This window comes from Castanea sativa, chromosome 2, assembly GCF_040712315.1.
Source record: "Castanea sativa cultivar Marrone di Chiusa Pesio chromosome 2, ASM4071231v1".
Classification (NCBI taxonomy): Eukaryota; Viridiplantae; Streptophyta; class Magnoliopsida; order Fagales; family Fagaceae; genus Castanea; species Castanea sativa.
The window spans coordinates 52,393,440-52,418,057 of NC_134014.1; the positions used below are offsets into that span (position 1 = coordinate 52,393,440).

Genomic DNA, 24,618 nt, shown 5'->3' on the forward strand with positions numbered 1-24,618 from the left:
CCGTGTTTAATGGTACTTTTAACTTAGTTCTAATAGAAGCCTGGATTGATAAAAATTGAAAGTTAGAGGATTTAAATGATAAAACTTAAAGTTAGAGGACTAAAATAAAAAACGTTAAAAGTTTGAGAGTTAATTTTACATTTTTACATTTATAATACTACAAAATACTAGAAAATGTAAAAAGCTAATATGGTTTCATTTGGAGATTTGCCACCGCTTTACCAATGGGCCTTAAATGAGTGGGCTTGAAAGTCACCGGATCCTTTGCCAGACATAATACCTGCCTTCTGGACTTTAAGAGGATTCATAATGATAGAGCTACTTTTTACCATTACGTAAGTCCCGTCTGCTCAACAACCAGAATAAAAGTCAGAATATTAATACCAAATCCAATTAATATACAACCTCCCCAAAAGTAACAATATACTAAATTCATTAATTTGAACAAAACGGTTTCAAGTTGCATTGTACAAGTTACAGGCTCACAGCATACATATGGCCCCATTGTTGTCGTTCAGTTTCCTTGGACCAATGTTGTCGTAATTTAAAATTTTAGTATTTTTTTTTTCCATCTTGAAAAATTCCAAAATCACACTTGGGAAATAGGAATAGAGTCCGATTAATGTAAAATTGAAAAAGCTGTAAATTTTTTTTAATTCTAGATAAATTTTTTTAAAAAAATATTATATTATATGCTCTTACGGCCCATTTTAGTAAAATCCCATCTTTAATACTAAAATTTTCTGTCATTTGCTTTTGGTCTTTTTCCAATTGATAACGATCTTGACCTTTCCTGAGAAGAGACCAAAAAACAAACCAAAAGACATAAGCACGTTCAAACTTCCGACTTCCAAGCATGCAATGCAGTGTGTGGCACATTTATGCAGACCCATTATGCCCCTCGTGTCACGCCATGCACAAAGTTCTTAAATTCTATGATGGTAGGGTCTCAAGTCTAGACGCAAGCGAAACCCAACAACCCAACAGTTACTATTAATGGTCTGTAACTGAACTCTGCATCAAAGACAGAGACGACTGGGTCTACAATACATTTTTCGGGGTTTGTGAGTTTGAGCCAAAAAATGGAGGAAGAACCAAGGGAAGGACGATCTTTGGCTGAGACCCCCACTTGGGCTGTTGCAACTGTGATCACTGTCATGGTTTCTTTTGGCTTCTTCTTTCATGGCTCTTTGAAATGGTCTGGAAAGGTAAAAAATGACCACTTCTCTGTTTGCTTGTGATCTTTTGCATGCTTCTTTATTTTATTCTTCGAATTCTTCATTAATGTTTGTGATGATCAATAATATGCCTAATAGTGGTTGGCTAAGACTAAGAGAAAACCTCTGCTTGCTGCTCTGGAAAAGATTAAAGAAGGTAAAGCGACTGAAGCTCTTATAAGAGATGGGGTTCTGTTTGATTTCTTTATTATTATGTTGAAGCTTTTGGAAATTTCTTTAATTTCATTATTTGGTGGTTTTTTTTTTTGCAAACAGAGCTAATGCTTTTTGGGCTTCTGTCATTGTTGATGGGACATTGGATTGCTTTTGTGGCCAAGATTTGTGTTAAATCCTCCTCACTCTTGAACAGCCAATTTTATCCATGTGCATTGGAGGGTGACTTACAAACAGTAAAGCGCATTCTTGTTTCAGGCTCAAATCATTTGAATCACTCCATTGTAAGAGAGCAGGTGAAAGCTGGGGGGCATAATCATTGTCCTGAGGTAGTTTCCTCACTCTCCATTTGATGATTTGAATTAGGATTTTAATTTTAATTTATTTATTTTTACAATTCTGGAATTGAATTTAGGATGCTTTTAGATATAGATAATAATGCAAGTTTCCTCACTCTCCATTTGAATTAAATCATTGTTTCTTTAGCAAATTTTTGGCTTTGTTCTAACTATGTAATGCCTGTCACTAATAAGTCTCAGTAACCTGTCAATTTATTTAAGGGAAAACAAAGTGATTAGACTATATATATCTATGATTACTATTTCAAAATTTGTTATTTGCTTCCAGGGTCATGAATCATTTGCTTCTCATGAAAGTCTTGAGCAGCTTCATCGTCTTGTATTTGTTCTAGGCATTACCCATGTGATTTACAGCTTCATTGCCATTGCATTGGCCATGATTAAGGTTTGACATATCTATTTATTGAACTACCTTCTTTAGTTCTTCTTTGGGGCTTAATCCTTGTTAAATGAGCAGCAAAGTCTAAAATTTAGCTTATGCAGATCTACAGCTGGAGAACATGGGAAAATGAAGCTAAATCTATGGCTATCCAGAGCTTACAAGGTGAACAGTTTTCCACCCGATGATTATGTGGATGTCCTTCATTGTTCTTCTATTTTTTGGCCAGGTTTCTTTAGATGCCTTACACAAACTAGTCTTTTGCCTTATCATATTAATTTTTTGAATTCTAGAAACTCCGCAAGCTACACCAGATAGTGTGAGAATGAGGCGACTAACAACTTTCATATGTCACCACACATCCCATCCATGGAGCCAGCACGGAGTTCTTGTTTGGCTGGTATTCTCATGTCCTCTTTCTATTTTGAGAAAAATATTTTCAATATTACTTTAAAGATTTTTAAAAACTGATAAATCTCAGCTCAACTTTGTCATATCTGAAACAACTAAATGACAAAACAATGCAAAAATAACACTTATTCTAATTTTTTCCAGTTGGTCAAATAAATTTTCAGCTCCTTCAATCTGTGTCACATGACTGTCAAAAAACACAAATTAAAGTTGCTGAAGCAGCAATAACATAATTAGAGACAAAAGTAGAAAATAAGGGGCTTGAAGTTTTATATTTGTTCAATTTCTACCATTGTAGCTACTCCTTTGTATACACAAGTACCTACATATACATGCATCCATGTATACATATGTATGCTAATAGTTGAGCATTTAAGATTATTAGAGAAAAGATTATAATTTCTCATTGCATGTAGCTAGACATTTCTTATATAGGAGCACATTTTCTCTAGTGATTCCAAACCCAAATTCCTCAATCTGCAGCTTTGTTTCAGCCGCCAGTTCTGGAGTTCTATAAATCGAGCTGACTACATGGCCTTGCGCTTGGGCTTCATCACGGTATGTGGGTGTGTGTGTGTGTTTTTTTTTTTTGGTTTAAATGGAAGTGTTTTATCCACTTATATCTTTTGATCGAGGATATATGTAAAATATAAAATACTGTATGTTTATATGCTAATTATTAAGCCTTATCTGCATCATCCTTCACTTAGGTGGGCTATTGCCAAAAAATCACGTAAACAATAGCACCTAAGAGGTTGGAGGACTATAAATTTTGTTTTTTATTAATTTGTTTTTTTAGTAGTGGAAGATTGAGTTGACTTCATTGTCCATATTCTAACTTTGATATAAATAATCATATCCCATGAATGTTATAAAATATCCTATTGCCACATTTCTTTGGTTCTTATTTTCAATTTTATTTAATCTTCAATTCTTAAAATGCAAATAGAATGTGGCAGGTCATGAGACCAAATTTTCTTAGCTGACTCTGTTGTTTTTGTTTTTTGTTTATTCCTTTGTAGACTCATCAACTTCCTCTAACATATAATTTTCATAATTATATGCTTCGAAGCATGGAGGAAGAATTTCGAGATATTGTTGGAATTAGGTCTTATTTCTTTACCCTGTTTTGAAAGTTGAAATTTCTTTCAAATTAATGTACTGAATAAGTTCTTCTAATTTACTTTTGCCATGATCTTGATTGTATAGTTTACTTTAATCATAAATGAATTAATATGTAGTGTATAGATAAATTAAATGAACTAACAATCAAAGAAAGTTTATGAATTTAGTGATGCAGTATTTCCATTGTTTTGTTCTTTCCCCTTCCTTAAGTAGGATGCCTATGAAGACAAAGTGAAGCCTATGTTTTGCATACTTTATGATGAATCTATCAACTTCAAATGCATCAAGTAACAAATTTGCACGCACACACACACACACGCATATATATATATATATATATATATATATATATGTATGTGTGTGTGTATATATATATATGACAAAAGTTGGATGTGGTCAGAGATATATACTTTGATTTCATGGTGAAATCCATAGCTGTTCTCAACTTTTTTCGTAGAAATCTAAACAAGATGTCTTCTTGCATTAAATGACATTGAAAACTATGAGAGCAGAATCAATCAACACAAAGTTCATTGGCAATTAGACATGATCCTAATGGTTGGTCACATACCTGTAGGCTGTAGCTGGCCTATTACATGTTCTAGTTAATAATTTAATATACTTTTGTTGTTGGCACAATATTCTGTTTGGTTTCTAAATGCTACATAAAGAAAAAAACACCAATAGCAAGATTCATTAAATAAGAAAATCACTTCAGTGCAGGCATCCATTTCCTCGTATGCACTCACTATAATTAACTTTATTTGAGTGGTATTCGAAAAGTTTTGTTTTGTATTGTTTTTTTTAGAATTACAGACTTTATCTAAGTACAATTTCAAGCAATTTCAAAAATGTGTTTATGGACTGCTAATATATCATTTTTACAGTAGCGAAGTTGTCAGGAATTTAGTTATTGCTTCCTCTGCTAATTGATTTGATTATTTCTTTGGTTCCTTTTGCAGTGTGCCTCTCTGGATTTATGCAATATGTTGCATTTTTCTAGATTTTCATGGTAATTTCTTTGAATCTTGATATGCTTCAAACTGAAGAAATTAGAGATAGTCTCAAGTAACTACAGTCACCCCATTTTTAACATATTGAGTTGGGATGTTATGGCATTTAAACTGTGTTGATGCAAGCAAACAGCATTAAAGTTGCCAAAAATAGTGTGTTTAGTTTTCCACGCCTACTGGAATCTAAGAACATCTAATGAAGTGGCATTGGCATAAATATGTAGTTCTTCAGCGCCTGTTTGGGCATCTCAATAGAATTGAATGGTCCTTCATGTCTTACTTAAGCATTGGGTGTAAAATTCATCATTTAATGTGGGGTATTGTATCAGTTTAGGCCTTCAAAAAGAAAAAAGCCTCTGCCACATTTTACTAGGCTTGTGTTGACAGCTGCCATTTTCTGTAGTGGCTGCACTCACAACAATGGATGTTTTACATATAAATCACAAATCTAACAAGTAAATTTCCTTGGGATGTTCAAAATGCTCTTTGGTTTGAATGTTAGTGATGTTTTTCTCCTTATAAGTTTTATGCTATCTGTAGTTATGGCATTAATGTCTAGAGTATGAACTATTTAATTCCCATCCAGGAAGCAATATTTACTTTTGGATTTCCTTCCTTCCAGCAATTGTAAGTTCCCACCATCACATCTCCTTGACCTTCTCCATGTTCTTTTTAATCCAATTTTACAATTTTCACTCCTTTCTAATTTCGTTCTTTGTTGACTAATATGTTAGTTGATTCTCCTAATTGGCACTAAACTGCATCGAGTGGTGGTAAAGTTGGCTGTTGAAATCATGGATGAACGGCCAACTACAGGATTCCATCATTTTAACCTGAGGGATGAACTCTTTTGGTTTGGGAAGCCCAAGCTTGTTTTATGGCTTATACACATGATATCTTTCCAGGTCAGTGAACCAAAAGACTCCTTTTTGGCTTCTGATATATTATTGTGTGACTGAATTCTTATATGCCATAGGCATTTATTTTGCAGAATGCATTTGAGATGGCCTCATTCCTTTGGTCCTTGGTAAGAGCTTGATTATAATTTTCATCCAATAACAACATGGTTAGAGTGGTTTTCCTACACTAAAGTTCCATCTAATCTGATATCATGATAAAGTACACTTCTCCCACAAGCTTAAGTTGTTAGGGACTAATGCATTCAATCATTTAACCATTATTGTAACAGCTACAATACATCACTATCATGTCATTATATCAACCAAACCAAAAAATTATGAATTAAACAATGAGAAAAGTAAAAAGTAAAAAAGAATTATGCAACCCACAAGTAAATTAAACAGAATACAACCTACTTAAACAGAATAAACAAACTAAATCCACATAACAAAAAACAAACAAACAACCTACTAAAATGATGAACATGATATGTGTGCCTTTTAGACAGAGTAATAATATACATAAATTGATTCATAACCTAGCCAACGGGTGCATTGTGTTCCATATACACACAGAAAAGAAGAGGCTAAAAGGAGAGCGTTGTAATTCGTGCACAGTCACAAAGAGGAGTGAAACTTTGGGAATCATTTTTGACTGAGCACAAAGGGTTCACTTTTTGACTATTAGGTATATATATTTTTTTAACCTTTATGAAATTATCTAACTATCTAAAGAGACACAATTGCAAAGGGCTGTACGGTTAATATTGTACAATTTCTAAAGACTCGACTGTGTGGACACAACCCATTCAAGTTGAATGATTTGCATTAAAACATGTTTACTAGGTCACTAGCTTAGGTGGTCCAATTGAATAATCGGATTGGCTTAGGTACTAGTTCACCATATTACTAGACCGGTTTTAATAAATATGCTCATTGGTTGAGTAGCACTCGTGAGTTTGTTTATAAATTTGACATAATCTTTTAGCAGGCATTACAACTTAACCGTCTATGATGATTGTAAAAATCCAATCCCTAAAATTTCAATATGTATCTGTTGGCACATGGTTGTGTGTGCAACCATGCATTCGTGTGAATGAGAGAGGGAGTTTTGTTATTTGTGAATGTGTTGTATAGTAGTTCCCTTATCAAACAAGCTGCATCTCTTGAACAAAATATGGAACAAGTTTGACATTGCAGTCTATAAATTCCATCACCATCAAGTCATTGATACCCTATGCATAACCTCCATTGGCAGATCCCTGGGGTACTTCAGACAGTCACCAGTGGATTATATTTATAATTGTTGGCTTGCAATATAAGATCATTGATACAAGTGAAATTGCATCTATTTTTTTAATATAAAAGTATGGCTTAGTCAGTAGGCTTACAATGAAGATGTAATAAATAAAGATTGGTTGTGTCCATTGTGACACAAGAACTGCCAGAATTTTCCTTCTGGTAAGTGCAGACTTTATTTGTGATGCTAACTGTAACTTTTTCTATCCAGTGGGAAATTGAGGGGCCTTCCTGTTTCATGGACAACCGTAAGTTCCTTGTGATTCGTTTGTCATTTGGGTATGTATCTTTATTGTAGTGCTCCATCTTCTTTACATGTCAAAAGTAATTTTCTTTTCTCTCAGGCATGCAATGCGGTTTTGTTATATATGGCATCAAAATTATAGAATAAAAACTCATTGTTTTAAGTTACTGGTTACTGCAGGATCATTTCCCAGTTCTGGTGTAGCTTTATAACATTCCCACTCTATGTTATCATTACACAGGTCTGGCTTTTCTTCGTCTTCATCTCTCTCTCTTTCTCTCTCTCTCTCTCTCTGTCTCACTATTATGATCTTGTAGATGGGTTCGAGGTTCAAAAAGTCTGTAATGACAGAAAATGTGAGAACATCACTAGTTAGATGGCAGAGGAGAGTAAAGGCCAGGAATGGTACTTCCTCTGTTGCACTCCTGATTGCAGGAACTGCAGCCTCGGATTCTGTGGTGCATGATGTGGAAAGAATTGATGACTTTGCCATAAACAGCATGGAAGGAAGCTCCTCAGGTGTCCGGGACACATCTTTCTCACATCAACAGGCCTCAATGTCAAAGGATCAAATTCATGAACTATCTCCAAATGATATGATACAAGTACCTGTTTCTTCTGATCCTTTCTATGACAGTTATAGCAGTGATGATGTTGATCATGGCGACAGCAGTGAGGATAAAAATGATGTCAAAGATGATTCATGTCTTCTTACACCACCTTAAGTTTTTTATGCTTGTACATAAATCAACACTAGCATTAGATTGATCATTGAAGGCATTGGATGGATTGTTATATCGTCTTGCAAAAATGACCAGACACCCCCCCCCCCCCTCCCCTCCACCCAAAAAAAAAGAGTATAGAAAGAAAATTATCTTGCCAACAAGTATTACCTGTTAACCATTATTCATCTTCTTAGTAGATTGGTTCGTAGGGCTTCTTAATCATCCAAAAGGAATAAAAGCTTGGGAAAAAGGCTTCAATAGACAGATTGGCCTATCAAAATGGACTTGCTCCTTCAAACTTGATAAAGTCTCCTAGGTAGATTTACCTTTGTGTTCAAAATGTTTTAGTTGATTGAGCATACAATGTCCTAATAATTTGTTTTGCTTGGTGGACAAGGGAATCCTGTTGGACTAAGAGTGTCACAGAGAAGTAGAGGTGTTATAATAGGGTGGTTCATGTTTCCAGCCCAACTGCCATGTCTAAAATCAAGGAAGTTGTGGAGAAGGAAGTAACAATACCAAGGTGAACTTACAATTACTGAGTCCACAAAGTGTAGAGGCCAGTGGAAAGGACAAATGTTTATTTCATAATCAAATTTTCTAGCAATAAGAGAAAGCTCGGAAAAATCCCTTGCCTAGGCCAATTATAGCATGGATTTGGCTAATATTAACATGAACATTAAGGCTGTTTTTTTAGCCAAATGGCTGAGAAGCATAGTTCGTTATCAACTACTGAATTAGCCTCCTCCGATGTGCATAACAATGATCTAGTAATATATATTCATTGAATAGTGAATACATTGCCAAAAAAAACAAAACAAAACAAGAGATATCTATTGGTTGACTATGTTGAGTAGTTTCATTTTAAATCTCTAATCAAACTTTTGTAGCAATAATACTGGGTGATCAAATTAATATTGATGCATTGACAAGGTCCTAGCTGAAATGATGCTCTTGAGGGGAAACGAACATTAGAATAGGACTTGTTTCAAGAAACACCTAGTCCCTAACTTGAGACCAACCAGTGGCATTGGTCAGAGGTGCTCCAATGGTTAAGTGGCCTTTGAGTATGAATGGATTACAAGCTGTTTTTTTTTTTTTTTTTTGGTGGATTCTTAGAGCAAGAAAGAAATGACTGTAAGCAAGGGAGAAGGGGTAGAAGCCTTATAGAGATTGGCTGATGGGTTGGGAGTTGAGGGCATGGGGTTGAGTGGAGTTCTCCTCAACAGGCAAACACGTCTAAACCAAAGCACAATGGATACTAGTAAGGCTTGGCGGGCAGTGTCTTGCTCGGACATATTGCTAAGTTAGGAGACATGGTTGATGAGAATATCACTGAGAGTTAGATGTGCAACTATATTGTCCAAGGTACGACACTATTAGGACACAATCTCGACATTTTGGCACAAGGGAAATAGGGAAGTGTATTAAATTGTTGAGAAATTCAATACTGAGGAAAATGAATTTTTACTTACTCTAGGAGAGAGGGAATCATGTGGAGAAGTAAGTGAATTGATGAGAGGGGGCCATGCATCACGAGCATTCAAATGGAAATGTTTGTACAATATTTGAAGGGGGAGGATGTGGAAGAGTGTTACAATTCAATCTATTGAGTAGGATAGAAACAAACGAGTAAGGATTTGGAGGGCTAGATTGACACCGTTGAGTACAAGAAGTTAAGGAGGAGAAGCAATGGAGGCCGATATGAATCTCATAAGTTGGAATTGTTGAAGGCTTGGGAACCTTTCGCTTTCAGTAGTTAGAGTATATTTCTTGTTAGTGAAGACCAAAGATCCCTACATTTTATTTCTTATGGAAACGAAAATTGACTTACAGATAATGACTTGCGTGAAGGACACACTTAGATCCCTCCTAGTCATTGGCTTACTGAGCTTCAAGTATATTGACTACAAGATTTTAGACACCATCCATAATGATTGTTTACACTCACATTCCTCTGATAATTGTTAATTCGATACTTGCTTTGCTTACTGAATTACCCTTGATTTTTAGCACATAAATCAATAGTTGTCATTCTTATCTCAAACAATACTATAGACAATTAACTCCACTCACCCTTATAGCGTTCTCAATTATGATTATAGGTTTTTCCTCTTGTGGTTTGAAGCGGTCCACCTATAACATACATTTATTGGGATGGGAATCAATATGCTGACTCTTTGGCCAAAAAAAAGGAAACAACTGCACGGAATCTTTTTTTTTTTTGCACTGTAATCCTCACTTCTAGATTTTGTACAACTTTTAGTAATGTTGGGTTATTATTGGGTACTTCAGGAGTATACTTCTTCCCTCTCACATAGGAGTGGATCTCACCCACTACCGAAGTATTTAATAAATTTTTAGTAATACTTGGGGTGTTATATACCCTAGACTTTGTTATTGTACTAAATTTGAAACTCATTTTCCCCAAAAATAGACAAAATCTAATCTAGTCATTTGAAAGTAAATGAACAAAATGTGAAAAAGTTCACATTAGAATTATCCTATACACAATACTGAGGAGAACTTATAATTACAGAGTCCACAAAGTGTAGAGGCCAATGGAAAGGACAAATGTTTATTTCATTATCAAATTTTCTAGCAATAAGAGAGAGCTCGGAAAAATCCCATGAACATTGTCATTAAGGCTGATTTTTTAGCCAAACTGCTGAGAAGCATAGTTCGTTATCAACTACTGAATTAGCCTCCTCCGATGTGCATAACAATGATTTAGTAAAATATATCCATTGAATACATTGCCAAAAAAACAAAACAAGAGATATCTATGGTTGACTATGTTGAGTAGTTTCACTTTGAATCTTTAATCAAACTTTTGTAGCAATAATAGTGGGTGATCAAATTAATATTGATGCATTAACAAGGTCCCAGCTGAAATGATGCTTTAGAAGGGAAACGAACATTAGAATAGGACTTGTTTCAAGAAGCACCTAGTCCCTAAATTGAGACCAACCAGTGGCATTGGTCAGAGGTGCTCCAATACTATAGACAATTATGATTATAGGTTTTTCCGCTTGTGGTTTGAAGTGGTCCACCTATAACATACATTTATTGGGAAGGGAATCAATATGCTGAATCTTTGGCCAAAAAAAAAGGAGACAACTATATGGAGCCTTTTGTTTTGTACTGTAATCTTCCTTTATGGATTTTGCACAAAATTTTAATAATACTAAATTATTATTGGATACTTCGAGAGCATACTCTCTTCTAATCACATAAGGGTGAGCCACATTCACTATGAGACTCACTTTTATGTAAAAGGGAGAGAGTATACTTCCTAAGTATTTAATAAATTTCTACTAATACTTGGAGTGTTATGTACTCTAGACTTTATTATTGTACTAAAACCTAAACTCCTTTTCCCTAAAAATAGACAAAATCTAATTTAGTCATTTCAAAGTAAACGAACAAAATGTGAATAATTTCACATTAGAATTATCCTATAAAACTCAAGAAATCCTAACTTTACCAGGTCATTAATCTTCTTAGAACAAGCACGAAGTCAATAATGGTCCGTTTGGATTGAGGGAGAAAGAGGGGAGTAGAGTAAATTTGGTTCAAAATTAGTTTAATTTTAGCGGTATAAAAAAAGTTTAATTTTAGCTAACTTTATTTTACTCCTCTCCATTCTCCCTCCTTTTCCCCTCCACAGGCCATAAATTTTCCACAACTTTAAAGAAGACCATCTAAACGACAACATTTATGCTGTCGTTCTTTGCAATTATCTTTATTCGCTTCTATTATTATCATTAATATTTTTTAAAGTGTAAACTCCAAAAGCAGACTCGGCACGAACTCATTGGACAACAGTGGCACACTCAAGAATTCCCAGCCGCACCCGATTAAAACCTCATGTTATTATTTGTATCAATTACAAGTTAACAAGCCTCCTCTGCAAGTAAACCCCAAATCTCTCTCTCTCTCTCTCTCTCTCTCTCTCTCAAATCAAAAGTACTCAAAAAACTCTCTCTCGATCCTTCGATTCTGTATACAATCTCGCAACCATGGTGCTCGAGGTAATCTCCACGCTTTCTTCTTCAAATCAGTAATTTCAATCTCAATCCCTCACTTTTACCACACTACGACAAGTCGGAAGCTTTGAATTTCCCTTTTTTTTTTTTTTTCTTCTTCTTACTTTTTCTGCAATTTAGGGTTTTCTTTTCGATTACTGATACGTTCGTGAGCTTTGATTTTGTTGCTAGGCCACAATGATCTGCATCGACAACTCCGAATGGATGCGTAATGGCGATTACTCTCCGTCCAGATTTCAAGCCCAATCTGACGCTGTCAATCTTATTTGCGGAGCTAAAACACAGGTTTCTCTTTTTTTGGAGTTTCCCCAATTCTTTGTTTGGTTGCTTAGAAAATTGAGTAACAGAAAAAGAAAAAAAAAAACTTGGAACCTCAATTACTCCACATATTGGATTAGGGTTTCATTCTTTTTTAAGTTCAATTTGCTGTGCTTTGGTCATAATTTTTCTGCATATGAAGAAAAGGGGTTTTTTTTTTTTTTTGGGGGTTTATGACTGAAAGTTTTGAATGAAATTAATGGGTTATGAGTACAGTCTAATCCGGAGAATACAGTGGGAGTTCTCACAATGGCCGGAAAAGGGGTTCGTGTTTTGGTCACTCCTACCAGTGATCTTGGCAAAATCCTCGCTTGTATGCACGGTTAGTTCTATTCCCTTTATTTGAATTTTTCTACTTGTTTCATTTTAGTCAATTTTTATGTTTAAGAATTTTATTACTGGTGCTGCTGCTACCCTCTTCATTGCAAACATTAGATATATGATTGTACTTTGTCAATATCTATACTCTTTTATTTTGTCATTAGTTATTAACTTCTTCCCCACTATATTTGTAGTTATGGACTTTTTTTTAAACTGATAAGTTACTCTCACCCTCCATCTAGGACTTGCAAGCAAAGTTTTGAATTCCATTTTGGCTATTGGAATGGACTATTTCAGTACTGGTGTGTACTGTTATAGGTTTTAGTTCATGCCACTTCATTAACTTATATAAATCCATTTAACGTAAATATGTATAACAATAAAAATTAAAACAAATTAATAGACTATTCAAAACTGAGTACATTCAAAACAGAGGTACGGTCCCAAACAAACCAAAAACTATAGTAATACAAAATCTTGCAAAAGAAAGAGTGGCTACAAATTTTACTCATCAAAAAAAGAAAAAGAAAGAGTGGCTACAAACTTAAATTAGTGATTTATGTAACATACTTACATCAGAACACAGCCACCCAAAAAAAAAAAGAAAATCAAAGAAAATTTGAGCAAGAGCTTGCGAAGTACCAAGCATTCAAATATTGAGCTTACTTATGGTAACTTGCGAAAGACAAAGAAAGAACTTTTGAAGACCCTGTTCTTGCTATTACTTAACATCAAAAAGAAATTGGGAGCAAGATGTGTAAATATCCATAGAAGTGAGCTGTGATTTGGGGGTTGGGGGATTATGATTGTGATATGAGAGTTGAGATCTTGGGACTGTTGGGTGCTTATGAACTGAGAGTGTTAAGAGAACAGAAAATTATTTGGGGGAATTCAAAACCTAACATCTGATAAGGGGTGGTGGCAATTTTACTAAAGTGGGAATCATTCCTTTAAAAAGTTACAACTAGGCCTCACGTTTGTGTTTCGGTCTGGGACATTTTTTCCATCAGAATTGACAAAATTCCGCTGGAATGACCGGCACAATCCAGTACAGGCCAAAATTTATACCGAGATGGAGTAGGTGGTTTGTTGTACTGGTTTATGTGCCAGAACAGAAAATCACGGCTTTTTCCAGCCGGAATGAAATGGAATTCAAAACTTTACTTATCAGAGGAGGAGGTGCTAGTTGAGCTAGAGCTCATTGGCTTTGGACAATTTAATTTTTAACGATAACCATCTCTCCACTACTGTTTTTGTTATTATGTGTCTTAACTTTTATCCTTTTGTTTTTAACTATTTATTTAATAAGGACTCTTGGAAAATCAAAAGTTGAGACAACCCAATTCTACTCTCTTTCTAAAATCAGTATAGATAAACTGTGTTAGAGTGACTTGTTTTCTCTTTCAATGTAGGTCTAGAAATAGGTGGCGAGATGGACCTGGCTGCTGGCATTCAGGTGGCGCAGTTGGCCCTTAAGCATCGCCAAAATAAAAAACAGCAGCAAAGGATTATTGTATTTGCTGGAAGGTGGTTACAGTCATGCCTCATTATGTTTTTTCATTTTTTTTTTCTGGCTCTTACATTTTCATCATTTCATATCATGTGGTTTCAGTCCTATCAAACAAGAGAAAAAGACATTGGAGTCTATTGGAAGAAAGTTAAAAAAGAACAGTGTAGCACTTGATATTGTTAATTTCGGTGAAGAAGATGATGCGAAGACTGAGAAGCTGGATGCACTTCTTGCTGCCGTTAACAACAATGACACTAGCCACATTGTACATGTTCCACCTGGCCCTAATGCTCTTTCTGATGTACTTATAAGGTTGGGATTTAATTTGTTCCCTATTTTATAGATTAAAGTTTTGATTTTATAATTTATTTTTTATGATTTAAACTCTAAATTTCCTTTATCCAATGGCAGTACACCCATCTTCACTGGGGATGGGGAAGGTGGAAGTGGTTTTGCAGCAGCAGCAGCTGCAGCTGCAGCTGGTGGAGTCACTGGTTTTGAGTTTGGTGTGGATCCCAACCTGGATCCTGAACTGGCTCTTGCTCTGAGAGTTTCAATGGAAGAAGAGAGGGCGAGGCAAGAAGCAGCTGCTAAAAAGGCTGCAGAGGAGACTTCTAAACAAGAAAAAGGAGAGGGACAGCCATCTGGAACACAGGATGCAACAATGACTGAGCATGCAAGTGTTGGAACTTCTGAAACTGACAATAAAACAACTGATTTAATGGTTGGTGCCATTTTCTGCTCATGATGTGTTCTGCTGATACACTTTTTTATCAAAGCACATTCATATTTCCCTAATTCCTTTTGTTTTTTAATCCTTTTTTTCCCTTCCTTCTTTGTCATTCGCAAAGAGAGAAAGGGGAGGATTTTCTTCTTCTTTTTGTTTTTTTGGAAAGAAAGATAGAGGGGTGGGGGCTGGTTTGGTAAAAAGCAAAAAGATGGATGGGTTTTTGTTAAACAGTGAAGATTAATTCAATCTTGCTCTCACACATAGTGCTGCTACACCTTTAGGGGTGTTGGGGAAGTTTGCATGAACCCATGACTTCCTCCTCTAGGGATGTTGGTGAAGTCCCTAAATGCTCCTACACCAATTTGACATTTTCCATGAATAAATTTAGTTGGTTTTGAGACTTGTATTGGCCATGCATATTTATGTCCATAAGCATGTGCTCTAGGAAAGCAAACTGCTTTATCTAACTGTGTTACCAACCAATTAGAAGAAATTTCTTCCTCTTTCTTTATTTTCTCTGACATGGAAGATTTTCTTCTTTGATTAATATTCTGCTGCCAGTATAATCTATACTATTATTAAGAGAGTTAAATTCTTTGGTATCCACTTTTTAAGTACTCTAATTTACCCTCACACATTAATCACAATAAATAATAATATAAAAAAAACTTTAAACAATCGGGTCAAATAAGGAAACTAATATATTTCTAACATCTTAATTCTAAGTCACATTTAGAATTTAAAACACAATACAAACTAAGCAATAACTAGAAGTACGTTTGAAAGGTAAGTTCAAGAACCTCACATTCCCCACATTTTTCTGTAGAAGAAGTGCTTATAACTACCTATACTTTCCTTAAAAAGTGTGAAGAAATCCCTACTTATACTCTTCTGATAAAAAAAAGAACTACCTGTGAGGAAGACCTTATAAATACTTAGTATCAATTAAAATATTTACTCCTAATATATTGCTATACCCTGCCATAGTTCTTGGGTAGTTTCCAATCTGTTTTATTGCTACCATCATATATGATCTCACCTTATATATGCAACAGGATGATGACAATGCTCTGCTACAGCAGGCCCTTGCAATGTCAATGGATGAGCCTGCCACGGCCCATGAAGTTCGAGACACAGATATGTCTGAGGCAGCTGCAGATGATCCAGAGTTGGCACTAGGTGAGTATTTATTAATGAGCCAAACTTGTTTCTTTGTTGGTTGTGTCATCTCATTTCACAGTAAATGCTGAGGATTTACATAACTCTTATCTCTTTTTGATTGGCCCTGACCAGTTAATAGTAAGTGGAAAAGATGCAGTGAAATTTATGTTTCTAGCTGCATATTATTGACCATCTATGCATCTAGATCTTTAAAGCATATTTTGGGCACTCGCGATTGTCCAATATTTTGTTCTACATCCACATATGTTGATTTAATTCCACATCATATGGTTGTTGCAGCTCTCCAATTATCAGTGCAGGACAGTACAAGTGATTCTGAAGACCAATCAAACGTGAGCAAGTTATTGACAGACCAGTCTTTTGTTTCTTCTATCCTTGCATCAGTACGTTTTCCAAAACCTACAATTATCATTTGTTTCTTCTTTCCTTTCCTCTCCCAATGGAGAAAATGATGCATAAAATAATCTATGCTAATTTTCACTGTTCACAATTTATTCTTTCTGCAGCTTCCAGGGGTTGATCCAAATGACCCATCAGTCAAAGATTTGCTTGCTTCCATGCAAAGTCAGTCTGAGGTGTGTTCATCAAACTGATTGGTAGGATTAGTAGAGAGTTGAATAGGAGTCATTTACAACCTGCACATGCTCAAGTTTGTTGGCCTGGGATAGATTTAAATTTAGTCCCGTCCCGTCCTTCCCTGCAATAGTAGTTTCATTGTGATGTGATCTGCTAACCTTGTTATTCCAGCTCAAGAAATAACTGTTTGAGATTGATGAGGGTGGTGACTATTGATATGTGCTGCCAATCCATGGATCAATCATTTGGTGCCTGATATGCTATGATAATTCTGGATAGTGGCTTTTCCATCACTAGGAAGTGGATTTATTAAAATCAGCATTATTTTTAGAGGCCTTTACTATTTTTTGTCTATTTAAGTTCTTGGGTATGATTCAGTTGAATTTAACAACCAGAAATAGTAAAGTAGCTCATGTAGCATTTCTCTTGAGTCTTGTATACGGCCTATGTACTTAGGTGCCCTAATTTAACTTCTAATAAAGTTTATTACTTGTAAAATGTAGTAAACTTTTTTAGTGATAACTAGTTACTGTGGGAAATTAAATAGGTTGGTTTCAATTTTAGTACATGTTTTTACTGTAACTATCTTTACCGTCTCCCAAAACTTTTAATCATATGTATTTTTAATTTCTTATTCCGTTTTACATATCTTCTCTCTCTTGGTTGTTTTTTTTTTTTTTGGGGGTTATAAAAAAGAAAAGGATCTGAACACCTGTATTGTGCATGTGAAGAGACTAGCGTATTGTATAATGCAGTAACACATAGCGATATGTTAGAACCCAAATATTTCGAATCAGTGTTATTATGATCTTTTACATCCTAGGTCTTTTTGTTTTTTCATTTGGCTATGTTCTTCATAGAGCATTTAGATCAAATGATTATGAAATTATGTCGATACTTCCACATATTATGGGTAAAGTAGAAGACATCTGTATTTTTATCAATGTAATGGGTGCGTTAAGGTCATTTTAATGGACTGGGTTTTATTCAAGAAATGAAATACACAAAAACAGTTGTTGAAGCAGGTATATTTGTGATAAATCTTGAATTTTGTCTAAGATTCTTCTTGCTCTAACGATAATATCTACAGTACAGAATCTATGATGGCATGAATTTATGGATCTGTTAAGCCTTTTTATGATCCTGATAGTTTCTGTACACCCTATTAGTTTCTGATTTTGTTGTCATTCATTTTAGCCCCAGCAGAAGAATGAAGACAAGGCACCAAAGGAGGAGGAGAAAAAATGATTCTCTGGAGTTGCCTTACCATGCGAGGTATTATTTTCCTGAATGCACTCAGTTCATGAGTTGTTGCTCGCGAGTTGGAATTTGGAAGATGCTTCAAGCTTGGCAACCATCTGGCCTTTTTATTTTTTAATTAAAGTTTGTCACTCAGCCGGTGATTTGAGATATTCTTGCTTTTTAACTAACAGCACTATCAATATTGGTCATTCAGGTCAAAAAGCTCTCTCTACTGTAGCATCACAAGTCATCAAAATGGAATTGTTGATGGTTATAGTTGTCTTGACAGGGCGTTGGAAGAGCAGACAATATTTATATGGAAAAGAATGTGCAACATTGAAATGTATTTCTGCAATGTTTCAACGTTTATATTTTCTTACTCCAAATTGAGCCTTTCTTTATGTGTTATTGGTTTGTTCTTAATGATTTTCATGGAGATAGTCACGGAATGTGGGATGACAAAAGGGTTTTAGTAAATCAATCAAGCGACACATATGCAATTCTTGTGGCTAGTGAATTCACGTTGCCTCCTCAATGTTGAAATAATCCATGATTGGATGCTCCCCACCCATGTTATAATGTTACCAATCCCAGGGGATGCTCTTGCAACCTTAAGAGGCTATGATCTGACCGGTACAGTTTCTCCGTTTAACAAGCCACGAATTAATGGTAATGGCACGACCACCTTCCATTTGATCAAGGGTTAATGTGTCCCATGATTCTAAAAATAAGAATGGGAATTATAAATCTACCAAAATTTTCTCCACTCTCGTCTTTCTTGTCAAAACCCCTCACTTCACCTTGAGCAAACTCGAAATGCTAATCTCTCCTCACTGCATGAACTTCCGGTCAACACTTTTAATTCCTCTCCTTTTGAGTAATTATTAGGTGTTCTCAAAGTATAGTAATGTGGTGCTCTTTATTCTCACATTCATGTTGGTAGATCACATTAATTGAATTCATGATGAGGTCAATTATGAATGTGACTATATAAGAGGATGAAATATTTACTACAGATAACTTAATGATTTTTTTCTCTCCTTGGCCCTCTACTTCTATATTTCTTGCAACTTTTTACTCAACCTTGCCTAAGCTCGTGTTGAGGTCAGTGTAAGGCTAGCCTAAATGGCAAATTGTAGAGAATTAGACTAGATCTTTCAATTGGTGGAAAAACCTAGAAGATAAGATTAATAAGGCTTGTTTGGAGACTGATTTTTAAAATGATTCTTTTTAATTTTAAAACAAAAAGTGGTAGGTCCCTCACAAATGTTGCTTGTTTGGAAAGTTTTAAGGTTCAGAAACAACCTTCTAATATGCCTATGCCTTTCTATGCCTATGCCTTTCCTTAATCTTGATGAAGCACAATGCCTAATCGCACAAAAGAAAAATTTGAGAAAGAAGAATGCTTTTAGGAAAAGAAAGGAGAGCTCTATTATTCTAAATTTCTGATGGTACGTTAAATAAAGGGAAAGTGTTTTGATGGTATGTTAAATAAGCCACTAACAACAATAAAATAACGAGTTAACTTACTAAGGAAGCTAATCTCCAATGGTCATTAATAGTTTTTAAATGCTTAAATGGGCTAGAAAGAGAAAAATAAGAATAAAAATTAGAAGCGAAATTGATCTGAATGTATAGATAAGGCTCAAGTTCACACTAGGCTCGATATCTTAAGATATCCATAAAGGTGAACAGTGACTTACAAACATAAGAAAACTGCTCCAAACCAATGTGAGACTTACAATAATACTTACACACACCTACAACAAACCCATAAAATTAATATGAAATATTTGGTGCAGTTTTTCGATGTCTTTAACAAATTTGTTAAAATCTGTACTAGTTCATCAATCATTACTGTAATAATAATTGTAAATTGTAATAACTAATAATAAGCATTTGTCCTCGTGTGTGCCCGGCCTCGTGAAGAAAACCAATGCATGTTTTAGTTGGTTTGGCAGATACACAAGCCTCCAAAAAAAGCAAATGAATCTCTCGTGTTCTCTCTTCTTTTAGATCAGTTAAGATGATCTGTAAAATATATCAATTTTGTTTATGTCGGTGGAATATGATTGGATGATTACAATCTTACCTACCGATATCAAAGCCATTATTGATGATTAAAATTTACGTCAATTCTCCACAATATACATATTATGCTGATAGCAGAGGCAATCTAACTAGAACATGGACTGCATAGTTAGATGAATATATGAAGGTAAACAAAGGAATCTTCATGCATGCCGGGCATGCACGTTAAAAAAAAGAGAAAGAAGAAAAAGAAGCCAATCTTATCCATAAAAAAAAAAAAAAAGAAGGGATAATGACAATAGGAAAGTCAAATTCTTTTAAAGAATGGACAAACGTATTGGATGAGAGTGAGGAAATTGGGCATTTTTTATTAAAAAAAAAAAAAACACTAAAATATAGTACTTGATTTGTTGATTGTTGTTTCTCAAAAAAAAAAAAAAAAAAAAAGATTTGTTGATTGTTGAACACGTACATATTCTACTAACCAAACAATCAAAAACTTGCTGGGAAGAAAATACAAAAGGGAAAACACACACAATCTACTTTGCTGAAAACGTCCGCTCATGATCAAATAGAGTGCTTTGACCGGATGGATCATGGATGGGACTTGAAACACGGAAAATCATCACACACCCATTAACTATTTATTTTGGAAAATTTTTTATGAAGAATTGAAAAACTGTCAAAACAGTTAATTATTTTTTCGTTTTTTTATAAAAATTTTCTAAAATGATTTACTAATGTATGCCCTAAGGACACATGTTAGTAAATCCCTTTAAACAATTATATAATATTTTAGGTGTATGTGTCATCTCCTCCGAGCAAGTAGGTCCCACACCCCCACAGGTGTGGGAGCCACCTACTATGAGGGAGATGACATATACACTTGAAACATGAAATACCATATTCTCTTGTTTAACTTGATTTGATAGATCTCTTTCTTTCTCACACTTGTTAATTAATTGAAATATAATTAATGAAAACAATGTAGAACTAAAATCATAAATTCCGAGTAATTATCAAGACTAAATCCTATAGTTTGAAATTACCTCTAAAAAAAAGAAACACAAATTCCTTTAAAAAATTAAATAGCCAAAAAAGGAAAGCAATTTTTTTTTCCCTAATATACATTTTAACATTTTAAGAAAATTTGAACCTTATATGTCTTTATTACTTAAAATACTAACAAGTACCTATACCAAAAAAGAATAATTCCAACTACTTGTTTTATTTCTATAATTCAAAATCACAGTTAATAATTTAATGTCCAAAAAAAAAAAAAAAAATCCAATTTGACAAGTCTTCTTAATTTGCTGAATAATTCGGTGAAGTGGTTTAATAAGATCCTTGTCATTGTCCTCGGTAAAATTGTTCACGTTTAATAAATGTGTTAAATGCCAAAGGAGACAAAGAAACGTAGAAGATAGGCATATAGAGACCAAATAATTCCTACTTTAATTAATTGTATTAATTTTATGTCTAAATAGTCCCACTAATTTGCTAGGAAAGTGGTGCATGACTATTTCTTATGGTATGTTTTGGATTGAGGGGGGAGAGAGTAAGTAGAGTACAGTAGAAATTGCCCAATATTAACTTATTTTCATCTAACTTTACTCTACTCTCCTCCACTCCCTCTCTCTTCTCTCTCAATCTAAACAGACCCTTAGGAAAAATAGTTTAGATGGTTGATAAATGGTCTAAATTAATAAAATATTTTGCATTGTTTGGAGGATTATAATAAATTCTAAAAAAGAGGATAATGTTTATTATGAAACCTCAAACGAGATTATAAGAGGTGCCAACTACAAATTTTTTTATCATACCTTGAATGTTGAAGTATGGTATAATTCTTAATCAAACTTTGTTAGAACTGATATAAGTGGTTGAGAAAAGTCTACCCATTATATAAGTATTTATTAATTTAACCTATATATTTCTTTTTGAGATGGCTACCCATCTGTTGTGGGTGGGGGGTGCCCTTTAACCCAAGGAGAAGGGGGCATGCTAAAGTTGTGAACAAACCTATACTAACCACATCCTACCTAACCTATCTATAACCACTCTTTTGGATTAAATGCAAAGTGGCCGTGCCTCTACTATACATCTTGGGCCAAGCACCCCATCAATATGTCGCCTCAGACCTCAGTCGACTTAGGGTCTGTTTGGATAGAAATTATTGTTGAAAATTGAAAATACTGTAGCAAAATAATTTTTAAATGTGTACAAAATACTGTTCATGCCAAAAAATTACTGTTCATTGGCCTAAAGTCACTGTTCATGGCCAATGAACAGTGACAGACGCGCTTGAAAAAAAAAGGCCAGACGTGGACGTGGACGTGGACGCGCAAACGCGCAATCCAAACGTCCTCTTAAGGTGATGGTTTGTTGTTAAAGACTCAAAATTACCCACTTCATATGGGAACTAATATATCACAAACCTCACCCAAAAAAAAAAACCCCAGTATATACTTTCTACATTTAAGAAAAAGAGGTTTATTATTCAAAGAAATTCTTCACATATTGTATAAATTTGATGGACAATTGTACGAATTGTATGATACATAAACATGCGGGTTTAAATTGAGGTTTTTTATTGTTAAATTTGTGCTTTAATTTAAGTTCAAGAAGTTGTTAAACTTGTTTTTAACACAAAATTATTGGGCTACTTGATTGAGCCCAATAAAGTAATATGCCAATAAGAGTTTTTTTTTCCTAATAAAAAATATTAGAAATTTCAAAATTTATTAAGATAATAAATTGTAATTAGAGAAATATTATTTCAAGGGTAAAACTCAAAGTACACTACTTTAAGGGTAAAACATAATTAAATTTTGATACCTTTGTTGCATTCACCAATAAAACACAAATAGTGTTACTATTTATAAAAACAATTAAATTCAATGTAAACTATTACTTGAATTTAATTGAAAAACATAATGCTTTAATAATAACACCTCATTATTGAATTTAAGTTTTACCCTTATTTTTATATGCTTTAATAATAACACCTCATTACAAACATTAATGATGAATATTGTCCGATATAAGCTTTCCAGACCTCAATTTTACACATTATTATTCTCATATATTTTTTAATTAAATATAAATTCTATTCCACATTTATACCTTTCATCCATTATTATTATTATTATTATTTAGGAGAAGACCTTCCATCCATTAGGATCTTGGAAAATTATTAGGTATTCCCGAAGTATCATAAATGCGTGTTCTCCCCTCTCACATAAACAGTGGGACCCACCATTCATGTGAAATGAGGGAGTACGCATTTATGGTACTTTAGGAGTACACAATAATTTCCCAGGATATCTTTTTTTGATACAAGATAGAATTTCTACTCTAGCTTAATTAAGTGTATATGTGTGTGAAGCTCCCTCCTAGAGACTTGAATCCCGGCCCTTACCCCCTACACTCCACAAGCATTTATACTTGTAGAGTGACCACCGCATCAAAGGGGAGCGGTGATGTTTTCCCAGGATATCTTAATACAATACAGTCACAATCATAATAAATGTATATTAATAACAATCATAATCATCAAATTTTATATTTATATAAAAAGAAAATCAAGAAAAATTATATTTATCACATTCTATATTCATAGATCGATTTCATTGGGTTCTTGTCATAATTAAAATAAAAAACTTTTAATAACTACCATAATTATTAAATTTTATATTTAGAAAATAAAAAATGTAAAAGACTATAGATAACAACAATAACCAAGAACTTTGTAACTCATATATCTCTTGATGTATTTATGACATCCTAGATTTAAATTCCTCATATATCTCATTATAGGCTTGTAGGTTGTAGCTATCAAAATATAAATAACGACCATAATTATCAATCTTTGTTTTTAGACAAAAAATTATAAAAGTAAAAAAAAAGAAAAAAACATATTTTGTTAAATTTTATTGTGTATTGCATTTGCATGAGTTTGCTACTTTGTGAGTGTCAATATCAATACTGACTGTACGTGTACTAACGTTAAGCCCCAATCCGCCAGGTCACCCATCCTTTTGAACCTCAAATGTCCATATAATTGGCCATTGGTGTTGCACATGATCATTCTTACCATACGATCGTCACGTCCACATATGACGGCTATAATTCACATCACTCTTTTCCAACGTAACTGCAATGTCACATCTATGGTCCACATTGGTCCCCTATCCTAAGTTTGACTTCATCAAATCACATACTAGTTCAAACTTCAAACACTAGTTCTACTAGTTTTTGAGTGGGCATTCAAAAACTCTTCTATTTTTTTTTTTTAAAAATTAATAATTTATATTTATTATAACTTAAAAATTTAAATAAATTTCTTTTCAAATAAATAAAAATAATAAATTTTAGAGATAAGTAGTAATTATAATTTTTTTTTTTTAACGTTATAAGATAAACAATTTTAAAATTTAAGAATTCTCTTTTTGAATTCAAAATAAAATTTGTTATTTATAGATAGAATCCGTCGTGATAAAATAAAAAAAAAAATTTCAAAAATACATTTTACACTGACGTTTGGCAAACTCTGTAATGGAACCTCATCCATTGATCAGTCCGGACACCTCATTTCTTGCATTTATAAATCCAATGGCTAGGCCAGCCGGCCGATATTCCCATTGGAGAAACCGATGTTCAGTTCTCATTCACTTATATATATACTATACTTTGTCCTTACTTGTCACACCTTGAATTCACAAAACTTTGGTTCTATATATATTAAACACAGCTAGCTCGCAAACCAAGTAGGCATTGGTTATCTGAGAAAGTTTTGTTTCAGGTTTGGAAAA

The 24,618-nt window shown here is 34.0% G+C and overlaps 2 protein-coding genes across 3 annotated transcripts; both read left to right on the forward strand.

Annotated features, from left to right (window-relative positions):
* Positions 1-981: 981 nt before the first annotated feature.
* Positions 982-7,900, forward strand: LOC142624049 (MLO-like protein 4). Its single transcript, XM_075797547.1, has 15 exons — positions 982-1,208; positions 1,317-1,374; positions 1,494-1,720; positions 2,019-2,135; positions 2,234-2,294; positions 2,423-2,529; positions 3,024-3,098; positions 3,563-3,648; positions 4,628-4,677; positions 5,265-5,305; positions 5,413-5,583; positions 5,670-5,705; positions 7,088-7,155; positions 7,301-7,361; positions 7,438-7,900. The coding sequence occupies exons 1-15, from the start codon at positions 1,083-1,085 to the stop codon at positions 7,843-7,845; spliced, it is 1,692 nt and encodes a 563-aa protein (XP_075653662.1). The 5' UTR covers positions 982-1,082; the 3' UTR covers positions 7,846-7,900.
* A 3,845-nt stretch (positions 7,901-11,745) lies between these two features.
* On the forward strand, positions 11,746-18,196 carry LOC142624498 (26S proteasome non-ATPase regulatory subunit 4 homolog). Of its 2 annotated transcripts, XM_075798074.1 has the most exons (11): positions 11,746-11,879; positions 12,066-12,179; positions 12,429-12,534; positions 13,946-14,060; positions 14,146-14,355; positions 14,455-14,767; positions 15,829-15,952; positions 16,235-16,338; positions 16,462-16,530; positions 17,729-17,806; positions 17,988-18,196. In XM_075798074.1, exons 1-10 carry the CDS (start codon positions 11,868-11,870, stop codon positions 17,777-17,779), a joined length of 1,218 nt encoding a protein of 405 aa, XP_075654189.1. In that variant the 5' UTR covers positions 11,746-11,867; the 3' UTR covers positions 17,780-17,806; positions 17,988-18,196. The 2 variants fall into 2 exon arrangements, with proteins under 2 accessions (XP_075654189.1, XP_075654188.1); XM_075798073.1 differs by having other exon boundaries at positions 17,729-18,196.
* The last annotated feature ends 6,422 nt before the right edge of the window (positions 18,197-24,618 follow it).